This window comes from Falco punctatus (assembly GCF_963210335.1).
Source record: "Falco punctatus genome assembly, chromosome: Z".
Classification (NCBI taxonomy): Eukaryota; Metazoa; Chordata; class Aves; order Falconiformes; family Falconidae; genus Falco; species Falco punctatus.
This window is the reverse complement of record NC_137586.1, coordinates 73,845,637-73,871,098: the sequence shown is the minus strand read 5'-3', so window position 1 is coordinate 73,871,098 and position 25,462 is coordinate 73,845,637. Positions and strand designations below refer to the sequence as shown.

The window sequence follows — 25,462 nt, the reverse complement described above, 5'->3', positions numbered from 1 at the left end:
TTGTTTTTCTGTAAAATGTAAAGAAATAAACTATTTTTTCATTCTCCAAACAGAATTGTTCAAATTTTTCTCTATCAGGAACATCTCATATGAGTTCTGAAGCCTTAACTCCTCCATTGAATCGTCATCAGGGGTTTTTTGACTCTCATCTTCCAAGCTATATGCAAAAAAAGTCATGTTCTTCAGAAGTAATTACAAGGAGGAAGCAGAATTCTTTTGCTGTGCCGCAGGACTGTGAAGATTTTGCTCATCTGGACATTATGAATTCTGTTCATGTTCAAAGGCAGCCTTTCAGGACACGCTCTAGCTCTGATCATTCTTCCAAAATCTTTGAAAAAGAGCATTTCTCTGCAACATCTAGTGACTGTGCAGCTCAGGAGAGCTCTATGAGTTTTCTAGAAGAATTTAGAGACACAACATTTAAGAGCCCGGAAATTCTGATTGACCAGACCCAATGGAATGACTCTTCAACCACAGGCCGATGTGATTCATTTGCACCTGATGGTTTTCTTCCTGATTTCTTTGTTGACCTAGATGAGCTTCAAAGTCTGAATTTTCACCAAATCAGTAAAGAATCTAAAGGAAAGAAAAACCAAATTCTACCATTCTTATGGACAAAGGAAAAAAATAGAACAGGTATGTCCAAAGCAAGCAGAATTTGCTGAAATTCTGTTTGTAACTTGACTGGAAACAGGAGTATCTGTAAGACTAGATTTTATATTTTCTTCGAATAGTTGTTAAATCCAATCCAACTCGATAGTTGCATGTTTCCTTTACTAAAAAACTTCCTTGTGTATATATTTCTTCTGTGATAAATATTTCCTAAACATTTATTTTCTATTTTGAACATAAAGAATATTTATTTAAAAAAATAGAATTGTGTTATTACCATTATTTTTCCTTGGTAAAATATTGAAAAGTGTAGTTCTCCAATATTGTATGCATCAACCTCTTCTCTCTTTGACTGCCTGAAATGTGCATAATAAAAATGCCAGAATTATTTTAAAAGTTATGGGAAAGATTATTTTGTAAACATAGATTTGGACAAAAGGGGGAAGAAAAGACTAGAAAGCATTTTCTCTAAAGGACAAAAAGTAGATTTAGGAAATTCATAGAGTGAAATTTAAATGCTACTAACAGCATTGTATTGCTGTTGGTATTAATGGAGTAAGAATTTCACTCTGACAACTGTTCATACAGTTAACCTATTCTTGGAATATATGAATATACTTTTTTTTTTTTTTTTAGCTAATGTCTCCAGGGCTAAACTTTCCACTTGAAATCATTCCAAAGCATATTTCTTCAAACAGATGGTATAGTCTGTACTTCAAAAATTTGTTTACCCTGACACTGTGTCCAGTCCTTATATAAAATCTTCAGGCTTTTCTTTTTTCTCTTTCTTACCCCTGGTTTTCTTTCTGAGACCTTTTTTTTTGATAAGTCATAACATGTACCCATGGAGTCTTAAAAGTAAGAAAGTATCTCTAGTCCCTGTCACACTAAGTATTGCTGTATCATATATTGTAGTGTTTTTTTAATTCTGCTGCTTCCTTATAGATAAGGTACCACATTCTTTAAAAATCCAAGGTTAAGCTTCCCAGATAAAGTGCCTAATTCCTAGTACAGATGATTTAATTTATGTTTTCTCTGTTGCTGCCTGTTAAATCTCTTGGTGGTACAGCAAGGTCAATGCAGCATTAAAATGCTTTCACTATTTAGATCAGACTCATTCAAGAAAACACAAGTAACTTTATTGATATCATGTTTCATGGGCTGCTTAAGACAATTATGGAAGTAAAGAGAGGAAAAGTTATTTGGATATGGTGAACTGCTTTTACTTTTCAGCCTATGTAAATTAAAGTCTTCATACAAAAACTCTAAACAGACCTGTTGCCTCTCCATTGAGATTAAAATTGAGACCTGGAATGTTGGTGGGTAGTTAATAGTATTTCAGTAACCTGTAACTGGCACTGATTGTATAAAGTTCTGTATAAAATAGTTTCAGCAGAGATCAAGGCAGATTCTTCTAGTACCATATTCTACAGTATTCTGAAAAGACTGTAATTTCTGACTGATAAGCTTTCTGTAATATTCTTGCCCAGTAGAGCAAAGGTATACTTAAATCTGAATCAAATCAAAAAAGGAAAAGTGATTTTTGTTTTAGATTTTGGAAGAATAGACTTCCTTTACTTTATTATTCACTAGCCAGGGGAAAAATAAATATACTAAATAGTTGTGCATGATAATGCAAAAACATACCTTAATACAGTGAAAGCCTTCTGAAGTCCCAAATTTAAGAAATATGAAATCTCAAGTTTAAGAAATGTGTGCAGACTCAAGTCAAAAAGACACATTGGGAACCCCCAGGGATTTCTTCAGACTTCAGATCAAACTTTTGTTAAACCACAAACAATTAATCTAAATATGCCAAGGCAGTATTTCCACTGGAAGATACTAAATCTTTAGGTCAGTGTTAAAGTTTTCTTACAATAGCTTTTGTAAAGACTAAACAGAATTTTCTCACAGTCACTTATTTTGAATAAGCAGCTTTTATTGTAAAAATAATTGAATCTTAAGAATGTAAGTAGCTTTTCTTAAACAACTTAGAAACAGGAATTAACTTTCACAATTACTTAATAATATGTGTATAATATTAATGAAATATAAATAAGCATTAAAATCTTTACTGAAATATTGTAGTTAAGTATAGTGCATATGGATATATTTATTTTGTATTATTTTTACAGGACAGTATGCATAAAACTGATCAGTAGTAGCTAATATTAATCTGTACACTTTTAATCTTATGACAGTTTGTGCTTTTCATACAGAGCATACTGGTTAAAACTAAAATATGTTACTGCTTCTGAGAAACACATAGTTAAGTCTGCATACATGTTGTATTTGTTGTTTATCATGCATATATTTTCTTTCCACCTTTTTTCCAGATTCAGGATTTGCAGAAGCACCAGAGTTCAAAAAAAGGAAATTGACCTATGAAAGAGTCCCTGGAAGAAGTGATGGACAAACACGTCTTAAATTCTTTTGAATGGAATGGGGTTCTGCATACTACACATAATTTTTTAAATTCTTAAACTTTTTGAAGGGAAATAGATTGGATTAATTTTTTTTTGTTCATTTTTAGAGAGAAATTAGGGTTTGGGAATCCTTACTAATTCAGGATTCTTTTGTATGTTTTTAAAATTTTACTAAGCAAACTAGTTGCTTGAACCTGGAGAATTACTGCTATGTTTGTTCTCATGGATGATATTAAAGTTCTTGATCCCTCTTTACACAAAAAAATAAATTGTGAATGAAAAAAAGCCAGACACTGAAGCTCATAGTTTTAAAGGCACCTATTTTTGCTCCTTGAGCATGCAGCTTTCCAGACTTGAAGATGGGCTAGATCTGCCAGAATCTCAAGGCTGCTCATTGCCTTAGAGCTTTCTTGCACTTACAGCTATTACCCTTTGTATTTGTCCTCTGGGTTCAGTTCCATTTTATTCTTTCTGACAGCTCCTTTAGAAACTGTGTGATAAGTTCCTGAACTGCCTTTAATCATAACCAAGCTACAGAAACAACCTATTTATTTTACAGACAAGACGTGAAAGATATTTTGAAATTTAGGATTCTAATAGATTTGATTCAGAGAACTAAGCTGTGACCCTAGCTCTCTGCATAATCTGGAGGAGGCAGTTTGTCGGCAACCACATTTTTCAGTCTACTACAGTGCACTGACAAGTAGAGAGATGAGAGTCATCTGGGAGGCGCTGCCAGGTATTGTAGGTTACAGCTTGAATGGGTAAGAGGTGGAGGAGGGAAAAAAAAAAAAAAAAAAAAAAAAGCCATCTCAATTACAAGCTACAGAAGAGTGAGGATAGAATAGTACCCAAACCATCACTTTGCATCAAAAGATTTGGCAATGAAACTGGAAACGTGTGGGAGCAATGACAGACAGTAACTCCATTCTGCTGCAGGAATGCATACACAGTTAGCACAGGCATGTGTGGCAGCTCCAGAATGTCAGTGTCTGTTCAGCAGCCTTCAGCTGAGATGATTCAGTTTTCAGACTCACAAGTCCTTTTTAAGTTTGATGCAATAATGGGAGCAGGGGGGAGAAAAAAGAAAAAAAGAAAATCCCCACCAAGTTTATGGTTTATGTTTGTAGTAAAATACTTTCTTGATATTGAGCCTTCATTAAGCACATAGTCACTTTGGATAAATAAAACCAGCACTCAGGGGAGAAAGCTTTGGTCTCTCAGAGAAAACGGAATGCTGGTTTTTAGCTGAGAATTCCTAAGAGCTATGTTGACAGCACTAATAGCAAGTTTAGTTCGCAATAATATCCCCAAATTATTTGTACCCAAATTGTTTGCAAGACTTTAGAAAACACCTTCCAAGTGTAACATAAAAAGACTTCTGGTTGAATTGTGAACAAGCCAGCATTTCCCTATTTTGCCCAGAATGAAAGGAAGACTTACATAAAAATTGCAGTTTGCTAACTATTTCTAGCCCATTTTTGTGGTCACTTGACCTAACCATTTTCCATCGCTTGCATCATGGGTTTGGCTCTGTTTTTCAGAACTGTCTCCCAAATTGCCAGGCCCAGGAATCTGTTCTTTTAAGAGTGCAGCTCTGGGTACAGTCTCAGTCACAGATGACCACAGTAGAGAAGATTACAGCTGCCACTGCCAAGCTATTATTTATGTCCTCCCTTCCCGCAGGGAGAAGCAGACACCAGAACTTCCACATGAACAGTCATGGAAGACTAGCGCAGATAATCTATAGATCACTTTGAAAACAAAGGCATGTTGCCTACATTAAATAAGTAAAAAGAATTCAAGTGCTGTCTGCAGTAAGTTTCCATTAGTGAGAAAAAATGTCAGTAAACAGTTATTTGCAATATAGTGGAAAATAAGGAAAAGGGCTTGCAATCACCATTGTTTTGCACTGTATTTGTGTATGACTCAATCTCTCACAGATGAGTACGTATTGGACAAATTTATCATGTTACATTCTCCCCCATGTCCTTCTATGTTTAATGTGGAGGAAAATTACCTTGCTCTACAAAGATGCACTTCCCCCCCCCCCCCCCCAAAGAAAAAATCATCTATTACTAAGATGAATTAGGAAGTGGCTAATTCTCAGGCAAAACGATGCACAAATACATAAACTAATCACCAGTCCTCCATCAGCAGGCAGGGACATTCAGTTCTTGGATCAAATCTGTAAACTGCTTAGTGACCCGGCAGGCGGCAGCCATAGATGGATGAGAGCCTTGCCGACAGACTGTGAGAGACGACAGTGAGAAAACGGGGCCTTGTGGGTCACATGAGGCACTTAGTGTACAGATGTGTGCACTCAATTTGCTTTATTGTGGGTGTCCTGTGGGACCTGCTGCCATGACACTGGTATGAAGGCCTCTGTGCGGTGTGTGGAGAGTTGAGACCTCAGCAGACAGCCCTCTGGGATGGTCTTTGGTAAAGGAGGCTAAGATGATGTAGTCCAATCAACTGCAGATTACACGGCAGGGGCAGCAAAATGGGATGCTTGCCCCCCTGTCTAAGCCATCCCAGAGTTCAGTTCAGCAAGGCATTGCAAACCCAGGTACACCTGCAGCCGGAGACAAGATGTCTTGTTGACTGGGCAGGTAAGAGACACCCTGTTCCGCCACCTACAGGAAGCAAACAGCTGCCCAGGCTTGTTTGTCAGGTTCCTTGGTTACATCAAAAAAGGGGACCTGCAAAAGCTGAGCTGGTAAAATGCGGGCTGCTTCATTTAGCCAACACAAAACAATGGGCAGTGGCAAGCTTCATAAAACTGATTCCCTGCAGGAACCCAAGAGCCTTAACGCCAACCAACCCTGTTCCGGAGCTCGTTCTGACACCCGACTTTTGTCACAGAACATGCCTCGGGAGGGCAGGCTGTCATCCCTCCCCCTGCTTCTACGCAGCAGCTCTGCCCTCAGAGCAAAGGGGTGCAACAAGCATGCTCCTCTAAAGAGACTGGAATTTGTGTCTTCCTCCCATGAGACTGCAAAACAACCACCACCCTCACAGGTACACCAATCCATCCTTCAAACTGCTGCATGGGTCTTTCTGTCCACTGCTGGTGCAAGATGTGGACGCAGTCAGGACCTGGAGTGTGTTCACAGTGCTGTTCCTCTGACATGTACTGACCATGGTCCTCCAGACCAAAGATACCACCACATGGAGCTGGGCAGGGCAGCCAAGAGACAACAGCAGCTGACTGGCTAGCACTGGCTGCTCTCTCCTGCACTCTAATTTGGCAGCTCCTTGTGCCAGCTCAGCAGCCGCTCCACAACCCAAGCTCCAAGTGAGGACACTAAGCAGGAAAGCGTATGCAGTAGGTGGGCCTAGGGAGAGGAACAGATGTGGGGACATGGGGAGGTTTTATTGTGGAAGGTAAAAGAAATATTGAAGGGCTTGCCTGGGAGGCAGTGGCCAGCAGCTACACGCTGCGTTTGATGCATACTCTCATCCCTCTCCCTCCCTCCCTGACTCAAGCACTCACCTCAATCTGAGCCTCAGATCACCCCTCTGCAAGGAAGAATAACCATGCTTCCTTCTAGATTTCCACAGTGACTGCATGTGTCGAGTACTGAAACAAAAACTGCCCTATTCAAATAGCCTACAATGAAAGGAAGCCACATGCAAAAAAGAGCCCTTAAGGACAGACATTCTCTTCTGTATTTAGAGGCACAATACATATTGGCAGGGTTACGATTCTCATTCTGGTGTTTTCCTGCAGGACAGCAGCATGAAAATCTTTTTACAAAGACTGAACTGCCTGGATGACACTCATTACACCATTGCAGTTAACATTAATGAAAATTAAATACTTAGATTGGAAAGTTCTTCCTTCTATTTTCAAAACATTTAAGTGAGCCTGGCAACATTGTTACTCATTACCAAAAAAAAAAATGGTAAATAGCTATCAATAGGTTTGTTCTATTAATAAAACTCACTTCCTAAAAATCCAACAATCTTCCCAAAAAGCCAAATGGCTTGAGGCCTCTCCTCCCACTGCAGAATCAAAGCATCCTCTTCCTTAAAATATCTGCTCTTTATTACAATTTAAAAATTAGTTCAAAGCCAGCAGGAAAAGGAATTTTTATTTCCAAATTTCTAAGATTAATACAAACAATAGAAAGTAGACAAAATTAAAAACCTATTAAAAAAGTTAAGTCATCCTTGTAAAAGTGCTCTATAAAAAACTGAAAGCAAATGACCAAGCACATTTTAGTAAGTTTTGTGTAATGCAAACCTTAACAATTATGCATGCAACTATCTTTGGGTGTTCATGAATTTTTAGTGTCTGATCAGATTTTAAGCACGTCAAGGATATTCCACAGTGGCAGTACCTTTACAAATAAAATTAGGAGAATTATTATGGATTAGAAGTCTTGTAAGAAACTTGTCTTAGGAATCAAGCCTGTGCCACACATTATGTCCAGCACTTTCTAGTATGTGTGATCTATGGAGTTAGATACACTAGGGGGTAGGGGGGAAGTAGTTGCTTCCAGGTCTTGCTTACAGAAGCAAAATGTCCCCTAAGAACACTACTTCAGTACTAACACTTAGTTTTATGCTTTTAATGATTCACTTTCTGGGTGTTTTATTTTGGAAAAAACGAATAGTTTTTACTATCGTTCCAGTGTAACAGTTTACCAAGATAGGAGTAAATAATTTGATAAAAATTCAGGTGTTTTTCTTTTCTAAAATGTAAACTTCCCAACTAATACTTGTATAGTTAGCATAGTGTAGTAACAATGGTGACGATTATTAAAAGAGTTATATTAAAAAACTTTAAGAATATTAGCAAAAGATAGTGAAGTACAGATATGGAACAAACACATAAATATCTAGGACACAGCCACATAAAAGTCAGGACACAGAGAGTGTGAAGGAAAGGCAGTTGTTATTCATGTCATGCTTGAAGGCCGCTCTCTGATGATCTTCCCTGTAAGAGGAGAAAAAGGCTTATTAAATGCTGTCTTCCTAAGGTGATAGATTTCTCTTACAAATTATAATACAAATCTCCTTTGCACTGAGAAAAAATGAACAGCCACTTTTCTTTGTTGGATGTTGGCAACCTTGAATACCATATAATTTTTAATTGGCTTTTTGAGTTTGCTGTCTTTTTTTTGATCCTAAGATGACTAAATAATAATAAACTAGATAATTGATTTATCAGCAAAAGATGACTAAATGGCATTTCAGGCTGACCTATGCAGTTCTAAAAGTACCATAAATTAACCATCAAACTCATTTCAGAAAATATTTTGCGTCTTGTCTGGATGACGCAATCAAACTTGAATCCTAGAAATACATACATACACAAACAGATACTCAAAAAAAAGAAAAAGCAGAGAGGCTGTTTCAATAACAGAACACCACATGCAACAGTCACTATCAATTTTATCTTATTTGCAGGAAGAATTAAGGGTTGCAACTAAATTAAGAAAATATTCTGCTTGTGCTTCCCCTTCCTGCCTCAAAGTTTTTCCAGAAGAGGACTCATGCTCAGCTGTTCTCTCTCATCAAGTTCAACCCTGTTTTGTCAAAACCTATGTAGCCACAATCAAAACCACGCTTTTTGATGAGGCACAAGCACAACTGCAAGCTCAGGAACCCTGGTGGCAAGAAGGGGAAGATTTTACAAGTACTTTACATTCTTGTTTAAATTCTGCCCTTAGAGATAACATTTTCACTTTGACAGCACTCTCAAAGGAAGAACAGAATTTAGTGGTTCTTCCTCTCTCTCTAGTTTTTTCAGCTCTTTAGCAGGAACCATTTTTTTTTTCTTCCAAAGAAAAGTAACCCCTTCTGAACATCCTACTTTCACATTTGTTTGTCATGCTGAAGAACTAAGATTTTACAGCAAAAGTTATGGTGTGATCCTGCCTAGGACTACTACTACACATGGCCTTTCTTCCTCCTGCTGCAACCACTGGTATCTGTGTGACAGCCGGGAGAGCTAAGAATGGGAATCATGGAATTGAATCCCAAAGATCTGCAAGGACTGGACAGTCACCCTGCCAACCTGCAGGTGTTACTCAGTTACAACCAATGCAGAGCACTATGGCAGACAAGCGTTTAGGGAGTATCTCATCCTTTAGACCTGTGATGAAAAAGGTACTGAAGGATGTGATTACAGATTGCCTCAGCTCCTCTCTTGCTTCCACCGCTTTTGGTGCTGTACCAACAGTAAAACCAGAAAAAGCCTAAGCACAGACACAGCCAAATCAACTGCAATCTGACATTGAAGACAAAATGTATTTTAACGATGTTCATGTTTAGGCTGTGAGTTAGTTATCAGAACCCATGCAACTCACACAGTTTTGTCTTACTTCAAGCTGGCTATGTAACTGGGTTTTATGTCTATGTCAAACACAGTTGTGTGTTACAGACAATTTTTATTATTTTGGATGCTGCTAATGACCCTAGAGCTGCTTGAACACAAAAAACAACCAAACAAAAAAACTCTAACCCATAAACAAAACACCTCTACAAAGAGCTGTAGTAAAGAGACATGCTTCAATTGCCACACCTAAAAGAAACAGGCAAAGTCTTCTGCCAAGAGCTAGGTATTCAAATGGCTGTCACCATGTGCCCTCGTGCCTCCTAGGGCTTGAGTTTAAAATCAGAGTCATTGCTGTGGTATCTGTGACTTTATTACCTGATTTCAGAGTAGAGCACAGGATCGGGGTTCTCGAAAGGGATTGCTCCCTGCAGGAACCCCGACAAGCAAGGCATCTTTGCAGGCATTTTGCATACAGTACTGCTGGAGTTCGGCAGCTGCCTGAGAGACCTGCAAAAAGAAAAAACAAATCCAGAGAGGAAACTAATTAATTCACAAGCATTTATTAGGCATTTCCTCTTCAAGAACTATTATCAAACAGCTGGAGAGCAGCCAAGTCAGCTCGCATTCTGAAACACCAAGACACACATTTACAAAGCTCCAACAAAACATGCACAAAATGCCATGTCAGCGACGAGCCAGAGAAGTGCAGAGGACTGAGACGCAAGTGCAATGGAATCTGTCCCCATCAAAATGCACAGGACCATGACTACAACATTTTCCAGTCTGCTGTACTGCTTTCAGGTTTCTATTTGAACTCTAATATCCTCAAATCATTTATTAAAAGGGGTTTAATTTCCAAACTGCTAAGCAACACAGAGCATAGTAAGGAATGAAAGCCAAAAGATGACAATGAAAAGCTTTTTAAGGCCAAATCGCCACCTTTGCCTGGCAGCGAAGTGAGAGCTTCACATCCACACTCTGGTCCCCAAAAAGGACAGCCCAGGGCTGTAGAACAAGCCCAGGAACCCAAAGGCAAGATGCCTCCAGCACTGAACTCCTCCGCTCTCCCTGTGGATGGCAAGTCAGTCATGTGCTTGTATTTTTGAAGGAAAACATAGTGGAATTCCCAATTTCTCAGACACACTTTGGTAACAGCTACAGGGAACTGTGAAAATCCATGCTGTCTGCTACATTTTTTTTATAAAAGGAAATACCAGGCATATTGGTGGGAATTCAAGATCCCCTGTGACCTCACCTCTGACTTCGTTACAGGGCTCCTGAAATACTGATTTTTCTTCCTACACAACTTTGCAATGCTGCCAGTGGAGGAACAAGACAAAAGCCGGAAGGACCATCCATGCTTCCCAGCCTCCTGATTAAAGGGGCTACCTAGAACCCCGATGGGATTTTGGTTCTGGGCCATCCCATCTAGCAGCATCTGGAAGTGCATGGGAAATCTCGCATGCTTTCATTTGCTATTTTACTGCTGTCCTGTTCACTGCCTCCCAGCTCTCCTCCAGGACACTCATCCTAGTAACTGCCTGAATTTATCAGCAGCTGTCAGCATTTCAGGGAGTTAAGAGTTTTTCTGTGTCTTCCCACAGCCTCCCAGGTTCTCCTGAGTGGACTACATGGAGAAACATCTGCAGCAAGGACCCCTGCTAGTCAAAGAGCTGCATCACCCCTCCCTTCCTTGAGAAGAACATCTTTCTGGAAGCTTGCAAAGGTCTCCTGCCCTGCCTAGCCTCTTGGACCCACTGCAGCTGTAGCATCCTTTGCCTCAACCACAGTGCCAACCCCTTGCTGGTACCCAGCTACGCACCACACAGCTATCAGGCAGACATAATGCTATCAGGCCAAGGCTGCATGGAAAATGAGCAGAGAGCAATCAGGGCACAGACTGGTCTATATGCACAGCAGAGTTAGTAGTTCCTCACTGCATCCCCCTTGTACTTTGCTGCTGAACTTTCCAGCATGTACTCAGTTACGTATATCCTGGTGCTCCTGAAAAGCTACAGATCTGTTTTTTGGCATCTGTATTAGAATTATCTGTATAGCAGCAGACTGCTGTTTCAGGACAGATCTGCCTACTCTTAGCCCTACCTACGCCCCTCTAACACTCTTTGTTCCTCTAGTTCACACAGAAATTACAAGGGTTCCTGCTGTATTTCATCACAGGACAAACACACTCGCTGTGACAGCCTCCTGTGTGCAAGATGTCTGTGGGTACTTCTTTCCTACTTGGTTTCCTCTTTCTGAAAATATTGTTCCTGTCTGCTTTTTCAGCTGGCAGTGTAAACAAAACCACCATCGGAACTCTGTAGTATGGGATGTATGTATTTTTAAAAATCCTTTCATATCCAGTTCCGTCTGAAAACACACTGTCTATTCAAAGCCAAAACAATGTTTCCTCCTACCTCAGTGTCTGCTAAAACTGATACAAAAGGGTTTTCTTCAGCTGAATACATTCCTTACTGGTTTTACACTGCATGTCAAGAAACCCAGATGACACCTTTTACAAGACACATTTTTAATCATACATTATTTCTCCTGTGAAAAAGACCTGAACAGGTTCCTAGAACAGCAGACCTGGAAAGAGACTGTGACACACAATGCTGCAAGAAAGACGAGACTTGAGGTCTCATCAGGTCCAAGTCCAGCTCCAGGATATGTTACTGCTACAAAGCAACCCCCAATAAACTACCAACCATATTTTTTAGACCTCCTCCCCACCCACAAAAAAGAGCAGGGAGAAGGTATAAGCCCCGAAATGAGCAGGAACAGAGATCCAGGCTACCATTGGTGGTATAAACAGAAATATTTGGTCAATCGTTTCTGCGTTAAAATTATATCCCCCTTTCCAGAACAGCCTACATTTCTACTCTGCATGGTGCCGTTTCTCACAGATTCCCACACATCACTGCAGTGATACACTGCAGCCACTCCCCGTGGATCAAACATCTGCTGATTCAGTATTTGCTAAAAAAAAATCTTAGTAACATTAATGAATCGATCGGGATGACATCCAAAAGCCACAGTGGTTTCACCCTGCAATGGGGCACTTCAAAATTTCACCAGCCCGGGGCAGGAACAGTGAGAAAAGGTATTCTAAATTATTTTTGTAACAATTAGCTAAGTTCCTGCAGCTCAATATACCGGCACTGTTGTCAGGCTGAGGAAGCTCGTGTTTTGTGACTGGCCAGAGAAAGATGGTGGATGTGTGGAAGTGATGAGAGAAGAGGAAAATGTAGGCCACAAATTAATTTGACCTTCGTCACTTGACAGCCTATGCTGGATTTAGTGCGTGGCTGGAAAGTGCTGTTTGCGCAAAGCAGCTGCGGAGACACGCGCACAGGCGCCTGCTGGGAACCAAGAGCTGCCCCGCGCAGGTCTGCACGGGCGAGCGGGGCCTGCCAGAAGGGGACAAAACCCCACCCCGAAGCTCAGGAGCTGGCAGATGCCAGGGCCGCCCCGCTGGCCGCCCTTTGTCTGCAGACCGGCAAGCAGGAGGCTCCTGCATGCGGAGAAGCCGCCTGCCTGCCCCCGCCCGCACACGCAGACCCGGCCGGTGCTCCGCGGCGGGGCCACGTGCTGGCGCCGCTGAGGGACCGTCCCCACGGCCGCGCCTGCCTCCGTAGGATCAGCGAGGCGCCGCTGCATTATTTATCACGGCTCCTGCCACCAGGGAACGGCACTGGCTCCCGCGCGCCGGCAGCCGGGGCTCGGAGCCCCCAGCGCACACGCACCCCCCGCCCCTCCCGCAGGGCGGGCACCGCGGACACGCAAGGAGGACACGGCAGGGCCAGCTCGGCCCCCCGCGCCGGGCTCACCTTGATCCGCTCCACGGCCGCCTCCAGCTTCAGCTGCTCCACCAGCCGCTGCATGGTGCTCAGGCTGCCGCCCGACGACATCCCGAGGCCGCGGAGGGAGGGAGGCAGGGAGACAGGCCAGGCCGGGCCGGGCTGGGCTGGGCTGGGCTCGGCGCGGCTCCCTCCGCCGCCGCGGAGCCGCCCCGGAGAGAGGCCGGGGCCAGGGCTGGGACCGCGCCGCCCTGAGCAGCACTGGCACCGCCCCGCACGCGGCACAGCCCCGGCTCCGCCCAGCACTGCCCCGCCCCCCGGCTCCGCCCCCCCGGCTCCGCCCAGCACTGCCCCGCACCGCACAGCACCGCCCTGGCTCCGCCCAGCACTGCCCCGCCCCGGCTCCTCCCCGCACCACACCCGGCACCGCCCCAACACCGCCCCGCCCCACCGGCCGCGCCCTGGCGCAGGGCCCCGGCAGCCGCCCTGGCTGGGGGTTCCGGCTGCTCCGGGGGCAGAAAATCTCGTTGGCTGAAACAGGGCAGGAAAGAAAAAAAAAAAAAAAAAAAAAAGAGGAAGAAGAGGAAAAAAGGAGGGGGGGGAGAGAAGGGAGGAGGGTTAAAAATAAAAAAAGGGAGGAAGAGGGAGAAAGGGAGAAAAAAATAAAAAAAATGTGGGGGATACAAAGTGAGGGGATAAAAAAATCGGAAAGGGAGTTCTAAGTGGCCTGCAGAGGTTCGACAGAAAGCGTGCTCTGGCCCAGGCAGCTGTCAGGCTCAAACTGCCCCGCTGCCAGCATTGCTGCGTCCCCCCGCACTGTCCGTGGCTGTCTCGCTAGGGACTGTAAGCCCCTTTGGGGTCCCTTCGCCTTCTGGCAGGGCTCTGCCAGCCATCGGTTTGCCAGGCTGTTAAAAAGTGGGATGATGCTCATCGCCTCAAATGATTGCTCTGAACACAGAGGCAGCCGCTGCGGACATGCTCCAGCCTCAGCCAAAGCTCGGCAAGGTCATGGAAGAGACCCACGCTGAGCGTGAAAGGCCCTGGCTCCAAATACCTTTTGCATATTGACTGAAACATACAGTTTCACCTTAGATACACTATATATTTGAAAGTGCAACCATGTTAACAAACACAGTTCTTTGAAAAGAGTTGATGGGCAGGTAACGCGGTTCCTCTCCAAGACCCTGTTACCTTGCCACGCTTTTCCACACGAAGATCTCACCGCTACCCAGTACCAGCAACACTTGTTCATGCAAACACTTCTCTCGTCACTTCAATGTAGACTTTACTAGGTACAGCATTGTAACTGTCAGCAGTCTCATTCCTGGTTTTGTTTTCCTATGTGTGTAATTGCTTTGTCAACTTTATTTCCCAGACAAAATAGGACCTGAAAACTTATTTCCAGCAGACAGACATGACGTAGAACTACAATGAGATGTTAGGCTAGGAATGGTCAGTAGGCTCAGCTAATCAGATGTCACTGCAACGCTGCTAGCTTTGTAAAGACACGAGTTTTTTCCATCCTTTGTCAGAGAGATGCGACTGCAGTGTCACTGCCCAGCACATTTTTGCTGCAGCCCATGAATTTATGCCTGTGCGTAATTATTTTCAGAGGACTCATATGTTAAGAATAGCTCATTTTGAGCAGGTTGTACAATACCTGCTGACTCTCCCTTTTCCACTGACTCGGTACCAGGCCACAGTTTAAAAGACAAAGACACCATTGCTGCTGAAAGACACTGTTCTGTCCTCCCCAGGGACTGCCCCTCCATTGCACCAATTTCCTGCCACAGTGTCAGGTCAGGAAGTTAAACTTAATTAGAACTAACCCAGGCAAAAAGGGAAAACAGGTCTGTGTTTTGACTTCTTATTTGCGTAACCCAAACACTTGGCTTGCAAGGGAAAGGATGGAGCAAAATGGGGCACAAGGGCAAACGCAGCAGAGCCGTTAGCCTGTGAGACTGTGACTGCAGGTTTAGATCCTCCTGCATGCACTTGACTGGTTCCTTTCCAGACATAACTGTCTCGCCTAATAACCAGTACCATTTCACTTGTGCTTACCTTTATTCCCTTTGTTTCTATTACAGCAACTCAAATCTTCCCCCCTCCACTTTTACAGGAGGCTGTCTTGGGGGATGAAGCAGCAATATACCCAAGCTGTGAGTCTTGCAATACGTGAACATTTTGCAGTGTCCCTGCCACACCACTAGTGTCCCCAAACCTACTTCAGGAAAGTAAGTACAGCTTATGCAAGATATATTCTTTAACAGGTCTTAGATTTGAATTGACCGTTAAATATGAAGTGAATTAAGTTTATTAATTCATCTCACACAGCAGAGATGAAGGACAGATCTAGCAGTTACTCTTCAACTTTACTAATGCACACAGATGTAAGTAATTTAGCATAATACTTCTAACAGACTTTTGCATGTGTATTATTTTAAACAGAAAAATGAGACATTCCAAGAACTAGTGAAAGCTAACCAGAAGGGGCTTAGGAATAGAAACTCCTCCTTCAAAGAATGAGGACAGGTCACCTTTGCAGCATCAGAAACATCCTGCTTCAAATATTAATCAAAAAGTATTTTAAAACTTTTAAAACATCTCCTCTTCCCCTTAAGCAGGCCAAGTTCGTACTGTCAGTTTCTCTTGTAGAAACCTCCCACCCAGATGGGCCACAGATGAGCTTCTATGGAACAATGAAAGCGTTTTGTCCATCTGCCACCCCTCAGCATCCCCAGTCATTGTGGACTCCAAATTCTGTGCTGTGGCTGATGTTCTTTCACTGCTCTCACAGAAGCTTAAAAAAACCTACTCGTTCACTATTTAGCGACTGGCTGTCCATGGCAAGAGTTCGCAGCTGTGCCCAGTGGTATTTCATATGCCATCTTTACTTGAATAGGCTCACGGCACAGCAACAACAGTCCCTGACTCACTGAAGGCCAAAGAACTGTCAAGGGATAGTTGAAAAACCACAACCTAGGAATTCATGGTTTAGAAGACTGATGAAATAGGAGTTTCAGATTATTTTCGTTATTACCGGCTTTGGCAGGAATAGTAAGTTCAAGAGCTTTTCTCCCAGAATGATCTCAACAGGAGCCAAGCTAACCTGGTACCATTTTCAGTAGAAACACTTTTGAGGAACTTGTTTTTACAGATGTGATAAATGACAAAGCAGCCCAAATTGGCTATGCTACCCACCTGTCACTTCCTCAGTAGAATTCCTGAATAGAAATACGGTAACAGAATCCCTTTTACCAGAAAATCATGGAAACTCTGACCTGGGCTGAGTTACAGAGGAAACCACATGATGGTGTTGTGCATTATTTATTCCAAGTACTCTGAGGTCTGATCAGAAGAGATAAACATAAAGAATACTTTAGATTTAGAAGTTAAAATAAATTCAGTGTGTATATTATATAAACTTTTTATTTACATAAGGCATCAAAATTGCCCTTTTTAACAAAAGGGTCATTTTCCCTTTTACCAATACTTTGGTGAAAGAAATGTCACATTTAGTAGATTAATACTCACTGGTATACTTGTTCTGAACAAGCAGGTACAATCCAACACACAAGATGAAAACCCAAACGCAAAAGATCTACACATACTACTTCATTAATTACTCTGTAAAACAAAGAATTAAGGCTTATTTGCATCACAATGATGATCAACCATGCATCATTTATTCCCACAAAAAATAAAATTAATTTCCAACTGCAGCAGAAATAGCAAAAGTAGTCTGGTATAATCCCCATATTGTCTACATCAAAAAACATTTTGGCATCTTAGACATTAGATTGAAAAGTAGGGAGGAAGAGAGAGGGGAAAACAGAAAATGGCCCTTGCTCAAGTGTCCATGTGCAGGAACGCTTCAGTTTAAAAGGGAGAACCGGGACATTCAAGGACTGATCTAGAAATATTTTCAGAAAGACTAAAGTTACAGTTCCACTGATCATGAATATGAAATATGTAGAGAAAATAATTGTTTGGAATAATGAATTCCACACCGAGATCCCCAAGTAAGTGGCATATGTACATTTAGCTGAGCCTGTTTAATAGGTCTGATTTATAAAAATGGTAAACCTGTATTATTTTTTGGCCTGATTTAATAATTCCTGAGTTTTAGATCACTGCTGAGCCACAGCAGACAAAACTCTGAATGATGTAGTGAAAAGTTTTGCAAATCACTTTCAATATCAGCACACACTTTGTTCAGCAACTTTCAATCATCAATAAAAGTCAGTCTTCCAGGTCCTTCATTCTTCATCCACCGCCGATACCTCTTCCATCGGGGATCCATGGCCATCTTCTTCTTTAACTCCTCCTCTTGTTCGCGTTTATAGATCTGACAGACAGATGAAAGTTTTTAATAAGGCTGAAGAAACAGTTAAGTGAACCTCAAGGGGGACATGAAGCATTCATAGTTCAACCATTCACCAGCTTATTGTTTTTACACAAGACTGAACTGCAACATAGAAGCAGACCTTGGCCAACAAAGCGTAGGAGTATCTTCAATGGAGGAGCCTACTGGCTGTGGTCGAGATGCTCTGCATTCTGCTGAAAGCAGAATTATCTCTTTGTAAGATGTTGCTGCAAGCTCCACAACTTTTTTTGCTAAAAGAACTAGATGCTCATGCATTCAACAAAGTAAGATTTACAGTAAAGAACTGCTAATGCTCAGAATACCTTCCCCGCACACATACTGTTCAATGCAGTTGTTCAGCTCCTCACTTAAGTTGTTTTCCTCTTTCAAGGTCATCACCTAGACAAAATACTGCTACAGAACTTTTTATTCCTAATTAAGTTTCTCAACTAAGTATCTCTACATTAGTTATTCAGGGCACCAAATGACAAGTAACTACATTCTGTCAAGAAATGGTGTTGTCGTAATGAAATCTACAATTATCAGCAGAGATATATATCTAAAAAAAGCAACTGTATCTGCAGTTTTAGTCTGGAAGGCAGTTTACATAATACAGCCAGTGTAAATCTCAACACTGTACAGGTTTAAGTCATCTCAGCATCTGACTTCTTCCAAGAAGGGAATTAAATCTAAGGTTCTGCTAAGCATGAACAAGATTTTAAAAATACTATAGATGGCTTTATAAATACACCGCTCAATGTTCACTGATCATACAGGTTTTAGGAATCATTGGGAAGGTAACAGGGTAGGGTGGGGGGTGGCAGAATATTGTGGAGCTTCATGATGTACATGTGTATTGAATTCTTGGTCCTTCCCATGCTAAAAGGACATTAGAAAACTAAATAATATGCAAATAGGCACCTCTAATGATCAAAGAACAAAGAAGCTTTTGGGGAGAAACACCTAAACATATTTTTCAGCTTAGAAAACACATAGTTAAGTTTCAAGTAAGGATATGGAAGTGGTACACAGGAGCACAGGCAGCACAAGGAAAGAGAATAAAGTATAATTATTCCCCACCTCCAATAATGCAAGAACACACAGGTGTCTGGGTGGCTTCAAAAACCCCCAACCTATCTTCTACATGTATTGTTGAACTCATGACCAGATGGCACAGCAGACAATGGAAGTTTTAATGCATTCAAGGAGTGACTAGGTAAGTTTATTAAAGGAAAACTCACTAAAGCAATTACCTACAAAGATACCACTTCCTTTTCAGGATGTCCCAAAGCCGCGAATTATACTGGATAAATATTGCTATATAGGTGCAAATTTCATGTATTCTTCACTAAAAATCAACTGCTGACCACCCCAGGAGATGAGTTTGGGCTAAACAGACTTCACTTCTGGCAAACACAGCTCCTTCATATTCAGTGACCAAAACATCAGTAGTTAGAAACAGTAAGGAATCCAAATCATGTCATTTTTTCTCTACAAAAAAAAGAAATTCACTCTATCCTACTTTTTCCATATAACACCTGCTTTGACTAGTAACATTACTCCATCTTTGGACTTCCAGACTCTTTTCTAGCAAACCCATCATAATTTAACATGTGTATGTACCTGTTGGCTACTCCTTTCCTCACATCAGCATGAATTTTACCATATTCCTTTACAAGCTTCTAGATTAATCCACCCCTGCCTACTCTTAAAGAAGCATTCTCCTATCTTCAGTGGTCTGCCAGCAGCAAAGGCAGTCCTGCCACCATTCCATTTCTTTTTACAGCATATGCAGAGCAGCAGCAATGTCTCCTCTTCCCCTTAAGCAGGCCAAGTTCGTACTGTCAGTTTCTCTTGTAGAAACCTCCCACCCAGATGGGCCACAGATGAGCTTCTATGGAACAATGAAAGTGTTTTGTCCATCTGCCACCCCTCAGCATCCCCAGTCATTGTGGACTCCAAATTCTGTGCTGTGGCTGATGTTCTTTCACTGCTCTCACAGAAGCTTAAAAAAACCTACTCGTTCACTATTTAGCGACTGGCTGTCCATGGCAAGAGTTCGCAGCTGTGCCCAGTGGTATTTCATATGCCATCTTTACTTGAATAGGCTCACGGCACAGCAACAACAGTCCCTGACTCACTGAAGGCCAAAGAACTGTCAAGGGATAGTTGAAAAACCACAACCTAGGAATTCATGGTTTAGAAGACTGATGAAATAGGAGTTTCAGATGATCCAGGTAATTCTCATTACAAATTCTTACTGTTTGGAGAACAGTCTTCAACCTACTGTAATAACTTTGCCATGTACCACATTGTTATAAGAAAGCCTTTCATCAGATTCAGCTAAATCATGTATGCATAGATGGATGTCCCCTGACCAAGCAAATCTCTTCCTACATCCATGGGCATGGTCAGGAGCTGTTGTCTACCAGACCATGAGAATAAGTCAAAGAAAACACATCAAATGGTTGTTTAACAGTTTCCAATTTAGAAAACAACAGCTAAAACTGGAGCATTGCTTCACATAGCCCTGTATCACAAAACAGCTATTTTTACTCTGGAAGTGCTGGATAACAAACATTAGCTTTTCCACCAGAGCTACCCACCTCATACTTTTCTCGTATCCACAGCCGCCGTTCAAGAAAGGTCTCTTTTTGATGATCTTCTAGGCTGTCAAACTGAGAAGGAGACATTTTCATGTACTTTCGTATGATATACAGCTTCTCTTCCACACCATATTCTTGCCCTTTAATAGAGAAACAATAAATCCACCAACAGTTCCAAACTAAGTATTTGCCCAAGTAAAAAGGAGCAAGAAGGATCTGAAATAGAAGGATATCATGTATCTTGGGCTTCTGATAACCGCCTTTTATATCTATTTTATTTTTAATAATGTCTTTGATGATTTCTTCCTCCTCTTCGCGAATTTCTTCTTTAGAGCGCCTGTTCTTGCCTTTTTCTTTAGTCTTGTTGAGTAAACCTTGTTGCCTGGCAATCTCAGTAGCTTGTATACGGTATTTTGGCACTGTAGCTAGGTAGTTGATAGCTTCATTGTAACTACTCCACCAGCTGAAGAACTGTAATTAAAGAGTAAAAGTAGAAAACATGTTTTTATACAGACACAATCCTACTTGGAGATTTGCCAGGAAAAAAGAAAATGCTGCTATACAACTCTAACCAAAATCACATTACAGCAAGAGTAAAACCTGAAGGTAAGAGTACTTCCGCAGTATTGCAGAAGCTATAATTATTCCTCCACAGTTCGTAAGGCACCTGGAAAACAGATATATAGATATATACCTCACAGCAATATACAGTGACAAAGAAGGACAAGCAGACACTGTTCAGTTTTGCTCACAAGAAGATGGTAATCTCCTGAAGGTTAATGCTAGGCTGGTGCTGCCCATTCTCAGAAGCCCCCTTGGATTTATAAATAAAGTAGCTGGTGTGTGAACATTTCAGTATAAAATTTTTACTTGTCAGTTAATTAAACATGACTTAAGAATATGACATCTCATTAGTCTGACAGGATTCACTTTACAAGATTCTCAACATCCCTCTCTAATCTCCAGCTACCCTCTGAATTTCAAGGGGGAAAAAAACCCCAAACCAACCAGAAATACAGTGCCTGGGATGAATGTGTCTTAATGGGACAACTTCTTTAAAAAAGCAGTATTTCACACTGTTCACCAAGACAAAGGGCAGGCATATACACATTATACAACCTTAACAAAGGCCAAAAAGCAGAAAAAACAGAAAGCAAGAGAGGCAGATCAGTTTATACAGGCATCTACACTGAATTTGCAAACATCTGGCAACTGGACTGCAGAAAAGTGATCACCTCCACTTACAGCCAAAACAAGAAATCAGAGGTGAAATGAAACTCTGCCATTGGACGCAAGTCAGAAGAGAAATTAAGTATTTAGCTGCATATGCCACTGGAATTTAATCTTCCAAGCTCTGACATTCTGATCAACACATTTTTGTTTTAACTTCAGATATGCCACTAAAAAGTGAGCTATCTGTACTACAGAATAAGTTGTATCTACATGTCTTAAATTTTTGGAGTACTTTTGATGACATTTTGAACAAGTAAGCTAATAAATCCTAAAGAAAAGAGTTACGCATCTTCTTTCACTTAAGTATTTGTCAGCAATAGCACAAGTTTTCTCATCCAAAACACAGGCTGTTTTCTTGACCTTGGATCTACCACCTTCAGAGCAAACTTCGCTAAACCCAATTCACTTCTCTCCTGACTTCACTGTGGTGTTTAAAACACACTGCAATGTAAGATTCACACATTAGTAAACTCCTGATATTCAGTCCTATCATCTGAATTGAGTCTTGAATGTAGTACGTAATTGATCTCTTTTTAAAAAAGTACTTATCCAGCTTGACAAACTGACACATGCTTATTGGGAGCGCTAGTCCTGCTAGCGCTCAGGAACAGGCTATTCTGAGCCTGCCATGAAGAACTGTAACTTCTTCAGAAAAGCTGCACTGGTCTCCATGAAATATCCTACCGTTAAAAGAAACCAATCTCTACTTTTGTCCAAGGTACCAAGGACAGTCAAAAATCTTGCCCAGTCTATCCTGACTTCAGATTTGTTATGGAGACCACACAGAAGTTTACCAAAGCAGATGGGAAGGGGCCTCCTCACGGACACTGTTTAATACCTGGCACATCACAAGAGCTGCAGATACTTCCCTTTCCATGCAGAAACTCATTAAGCAGTGTCATGTAAACATGAAATTTTACCTGAAACACGGAGATGGCACACACCATAACAAGAATCACTATTCTGACATCCACTTTAGGTGCCAATCTCCTGCTGTAGTAGTGGTAATAATGCCTGTAATACTCTTCAGGATGATCCAACATGTAGTCATAATCTTTACGTGTTTCTTCATCCTGCAGGACGAGATGAAAAATATGCACAGGTTCAGATTCCTGCTTTCACTTACTCTTGTTATAGCTGTGTTTTACATCTTATTAATGGCCATTCTGCTATAAAATTGGCAATAGCCCAACCGAGTATGAAGTACAGAGAAAAATCTTTGGTCCTTTTCTCATATTCTCAATTAATTTGTTCTCACATGTATCCGCCATATGGGGTCTTAAATACACATGCACACACTGCACCAAGATCTTTAATACTGAAATAAAGACAGGCAGCTAAAATCTGCGTAAGTATTTTTAACTTCAGAATGTGAATCCACATGGACCAGAGAATAAATAAGGTTTTCTGATGAAGAACCTATTAAGAGATTGTTTTACAAATGTTTTAGAATTAGCTTACAGGGCTGTGGAATCTATCCAATGGAAGGCTGTTTCAAAATCTCATTGTCCTCAGCTCCTTGGAGTTTTTCTCATTTTCACCCATGTAATTAAGAGATGAGAAATCTAATTTTGTCAGCCTCAACTGCATTCCTTTCATACCCGCAAAAAAGTTCCCTTTTTTCTCCCTTGTAGCCTTAACGCACTTACAGGTTTCTTTCTGCCATTCCCGAGTTCCACCTTTGCCAAGCCACACATCTGGCCCGATAAGCCTCCTTTATAGATCCCATGCGCTACTGTCACTTTTTTGTTTAATGGTACGCCTCAAAGATAAAGCCAAACTGGCTCGTTTTAAATGCAAAGGCACTTTCAAAAGAACAAATTCTAGCTACAAAGGGATTTTCAGGAAAACTGCATCCTTCCTCCCTGCGGTCTTGGACTGGCTCTTGAAGAAGGCTGTGGTTTTCCCCTCCCTGACTGCTGGAAGGAGGCAAGCCGGCGAAGTGCTGACAAAGGAACGCCAAACCGAAGCTGCAGAGACACGGAGGTGTCAACCCGAGGGGCTCCGACGGTCCTCCCGGGGGCAGCCACCGCCGGCCGGGCGCCGGCCGGGCAGGGTCCCCGCGCTGGACCTCCCTCGCCGCGCTCCGGACGCAGCAGACGAGTCGCAGCCGTCGAGCAGAACTCGGAGGGGACCACGGGCCTTCCAGCGCACGTTCCCAGCCACGGCTCTTCCCCTCGCGGCACACGGCCGCTTCGCTCTCGCCGCCTGTCGCCCCGCAGCCCGCACGCCGAGACGGGCGGCTCCAGCACCGGCAGAGGGGCGGGCAGCACCCGGGCCGGCGCTGGCCCCCGCCCCGCACCTACCCGCCTGGGCGCCGCCTCCGTCCCCGAAACGGGACCGCCGAGGGAAACGGCGGCGCGGGCAGACGCGCGGCCGGGGTCAGGCGCCCCGCCCGCCCGCCCGCCGCGCCCCCCGGCCCGCCGCCGCCCCCCGCCACGGCGCTGTCTCTTACCGGAGCGGCTCCGGCCGCGGCGGCGGTCCCGCTCTCACCTTGAGGGTCTCGTAGGCGGTGGCGATGAGGAGGAACTTCTCGTGCGCCGCCTGCGGGCCGCCGCCGCCCGGCGCCGCCGCTTCTCCGCGGTAGCGGTCGGGGTGGTACTTGCGGGCCAGCTGCCGGTAGGCGCGGGCGATCTCCACCTTGCTGGCCTGCCGGCTGACGCCCAGCACCTCGTAGCAGACGCGCCGCCCGCAGTACAGGCCCTCCGTCAGGCCCCGCGCCGCCCGCGGCAGCACGGCCGCGCACAGCCACAGGCTCAGCAGCCAGCGCCGCCCCGGCCCCGCGCCGCCGCCGGCCGCCATCTCGCTGACGATCGCAGCCGCCCTCGCCCCTCCGCCCCGCCCCGCGGCCCACCCCGTGCGAAGGCGCCTGCGCGCGGCGGGGGGCGGCGAGGGCGGCGGGCGGGGGGCGGCCTCAGCGCAAGCCGCTGGGGCCCTCTAGCGGCCGCGCGGCAGAAAGCGGTCGCGATAGAGCGCGGCCCGCAGCGCGAGAGAAGGCCGCGGTGGCGGTAGAGCCCGGGCTCGACACGCCGATCTTGTGCCTGGTTTCTTCCAACCTGCCCGGCTTGTTCTTCCTTCCAAGGAAGGACCTTCGGAAGTGCCCCCTGGGCGCGCCCTTCCGCTCAGCTCCCCCTCGCAGGGCTCGGCGGGCTTCGCTCTCCTTTGTGCGGTGTTGGATCGACGGGTGCCGCCGCCAGCCCCAGAAGGGCGTACACGCATCACCCGCGCCGCAACAGCCGCGCGGGCAAGCGCCCCTGCTGCTGATGCCGAGGAGTGTACAGGGCCCCGGGTGCTGTACAGCTGCCCAGGCGGTGTACAGGGGTGCGGGGGATGCAGAGCTGGCCAAGGGATGTACATCTGCCGAGGGGATGCACAACTGGCCAGGGGATGCACAGCTGCCCAGGGCATGCACAGCTACCCAGGGGATGCACAGCTGCCCAAAAGATGCACAGCTTCCCAGGGGATGCATGGCTGCCCAGGGTATGCACAGCTGGCCAAGGGATGCACAGCTGGCCAAGGGATGCACAACCGCAAAGGGAATGCACAGCTGGCCAAGGGATGCACAGCTGCCCAGGGCATGCACAGCTGGCCAAGGGATGCACAGCTGCCCAGGGAATGCACAGCTGGCCAAGGGATGCACAGCTGCACAGGGGATGCACAACTGGCCAGGAGATGCACAGCTCCCCAGGAGATGCACAGCTGCCCAGAGAGTGCACAACTGGCCAAGGCATGCACAGCTGCCCAGGGGATGCACAGCTTCCCAAGGGATGCACAGCTGCCCAGGGCATGGACAGCTACCCAGGGGATGCACAGCTGCTCAAGGGATGCACAGCTGGCCCAAGGGATGCACAGCTGGCCAAGGGATGCACAGCCGACCAGGGGATGTACAGCTGCCTACAGGGATGTACAGCTGCAATTGCAATGCACAGCTGGCCAAGGGATGCACAGCTGGCCAGGGGATGCACAGCCGCCCAGGGGATGTACAGCTTCCCAAGAGATGCACAGCTGCCCAGGGGATGTACAGCTGCCTATAGGGATGTACAGCTGCTATTGGAATGCACAGCTGGTCAAGGGATGCACAGCTGCCTAGGGGATGCACAGCTGGCCAAGGGATGCACAGCTTCCCAAGG

The 25,462-nt window shown here is 44.1% G+C and overlaps 3 protein-coding genes across 4 annotated transcripts in view; 1 reads left to right on the top strand and 2 right to left on the bottom strand.

The window, feature by feature from the left end:
- Positions 1-5,091, top strand: part of SHOC1 (shortage in chiasmata 1) — a 57,671-nt gene extending 52,580 nt beyond the window's left edge. The window contains exons 25-27 of the mRNA XM_080371072.1: positions 28-660; positions 1,558-1,562; positions 2,882-5,091. Coding sequence (XP_080227198.1) covers positions 28-660; positions 1,558-1,562; positions 2,882-3,049 — 806 coding nt within the window. The 3' untranslated portion in view covers positions 3,050-5,091. The remainder of the gene's footprint in view (positions 1-27; positions 661-1,557; positions 1,563-2,881) is intronic.
- A 2,025-nt stretch (positions 5,092-7,116) lies between these two features.
- Positions 7,117-13,421, bottom strand: GNG10 (G protein subunit gamma 10). Its single transcript, XM_080372455.1, has 3 exons — positions 13,158-13,421; positions 9,703-9,834; positions 7,117-7,983 (listed from the first exon to the last, which is right to left on the bottom strand). The coding sequence occupies exons 1-2, from the start codon at positions 13,236-13,238 to the stop codon at positions 9,709-9,711; spliced, it is 207 nt and encodes a 68-aa protein (XP_080228581.1). The 5' UTR covers positions 13,239-13,421; the 3' UTR covers positions 7,117-7,983; positions 9,703-9,708.
- Positions 13,422-14,468: 1,047 nt separating this feature from the next.
- On the bottom strand, positions 14,469-24,598 carry DNAJC25 (DnaJ heat shock protein family (Hsp40) member C25). 2 transcript variants are annotated; one of them, XM_080372454.1, is made up of 4 exons: positions 23,826-24,598; positions 22,253-22,405; positions 20,100-20,570; positions 14,469-18,984 (listed from the first exon to the last, which is right to left on the bottom strand). In XM_080372454.1, exons 1-4 carry the CDS (start codon positions 24,132-24,134, stop codon positions 18,946-18,948), a joined length of 972 nt encoding a protein of 323 aa, XP_080228580.1. In that variant the 5' UTR covers positions 24,135-24,598; the 3' UTR covers positions 14,469-18,945. The 2 variants fall into 2 exon arrangements, with proteins under 2 accessions (XP_080228580.1, XP_080228579.1); XM_080372453.1 differs by having other exon boundaries at positions 16,541-17,475; positions 23,826-24,558.
- Positions 24,599-25,462: the final 864 nt, after the last annotated feature.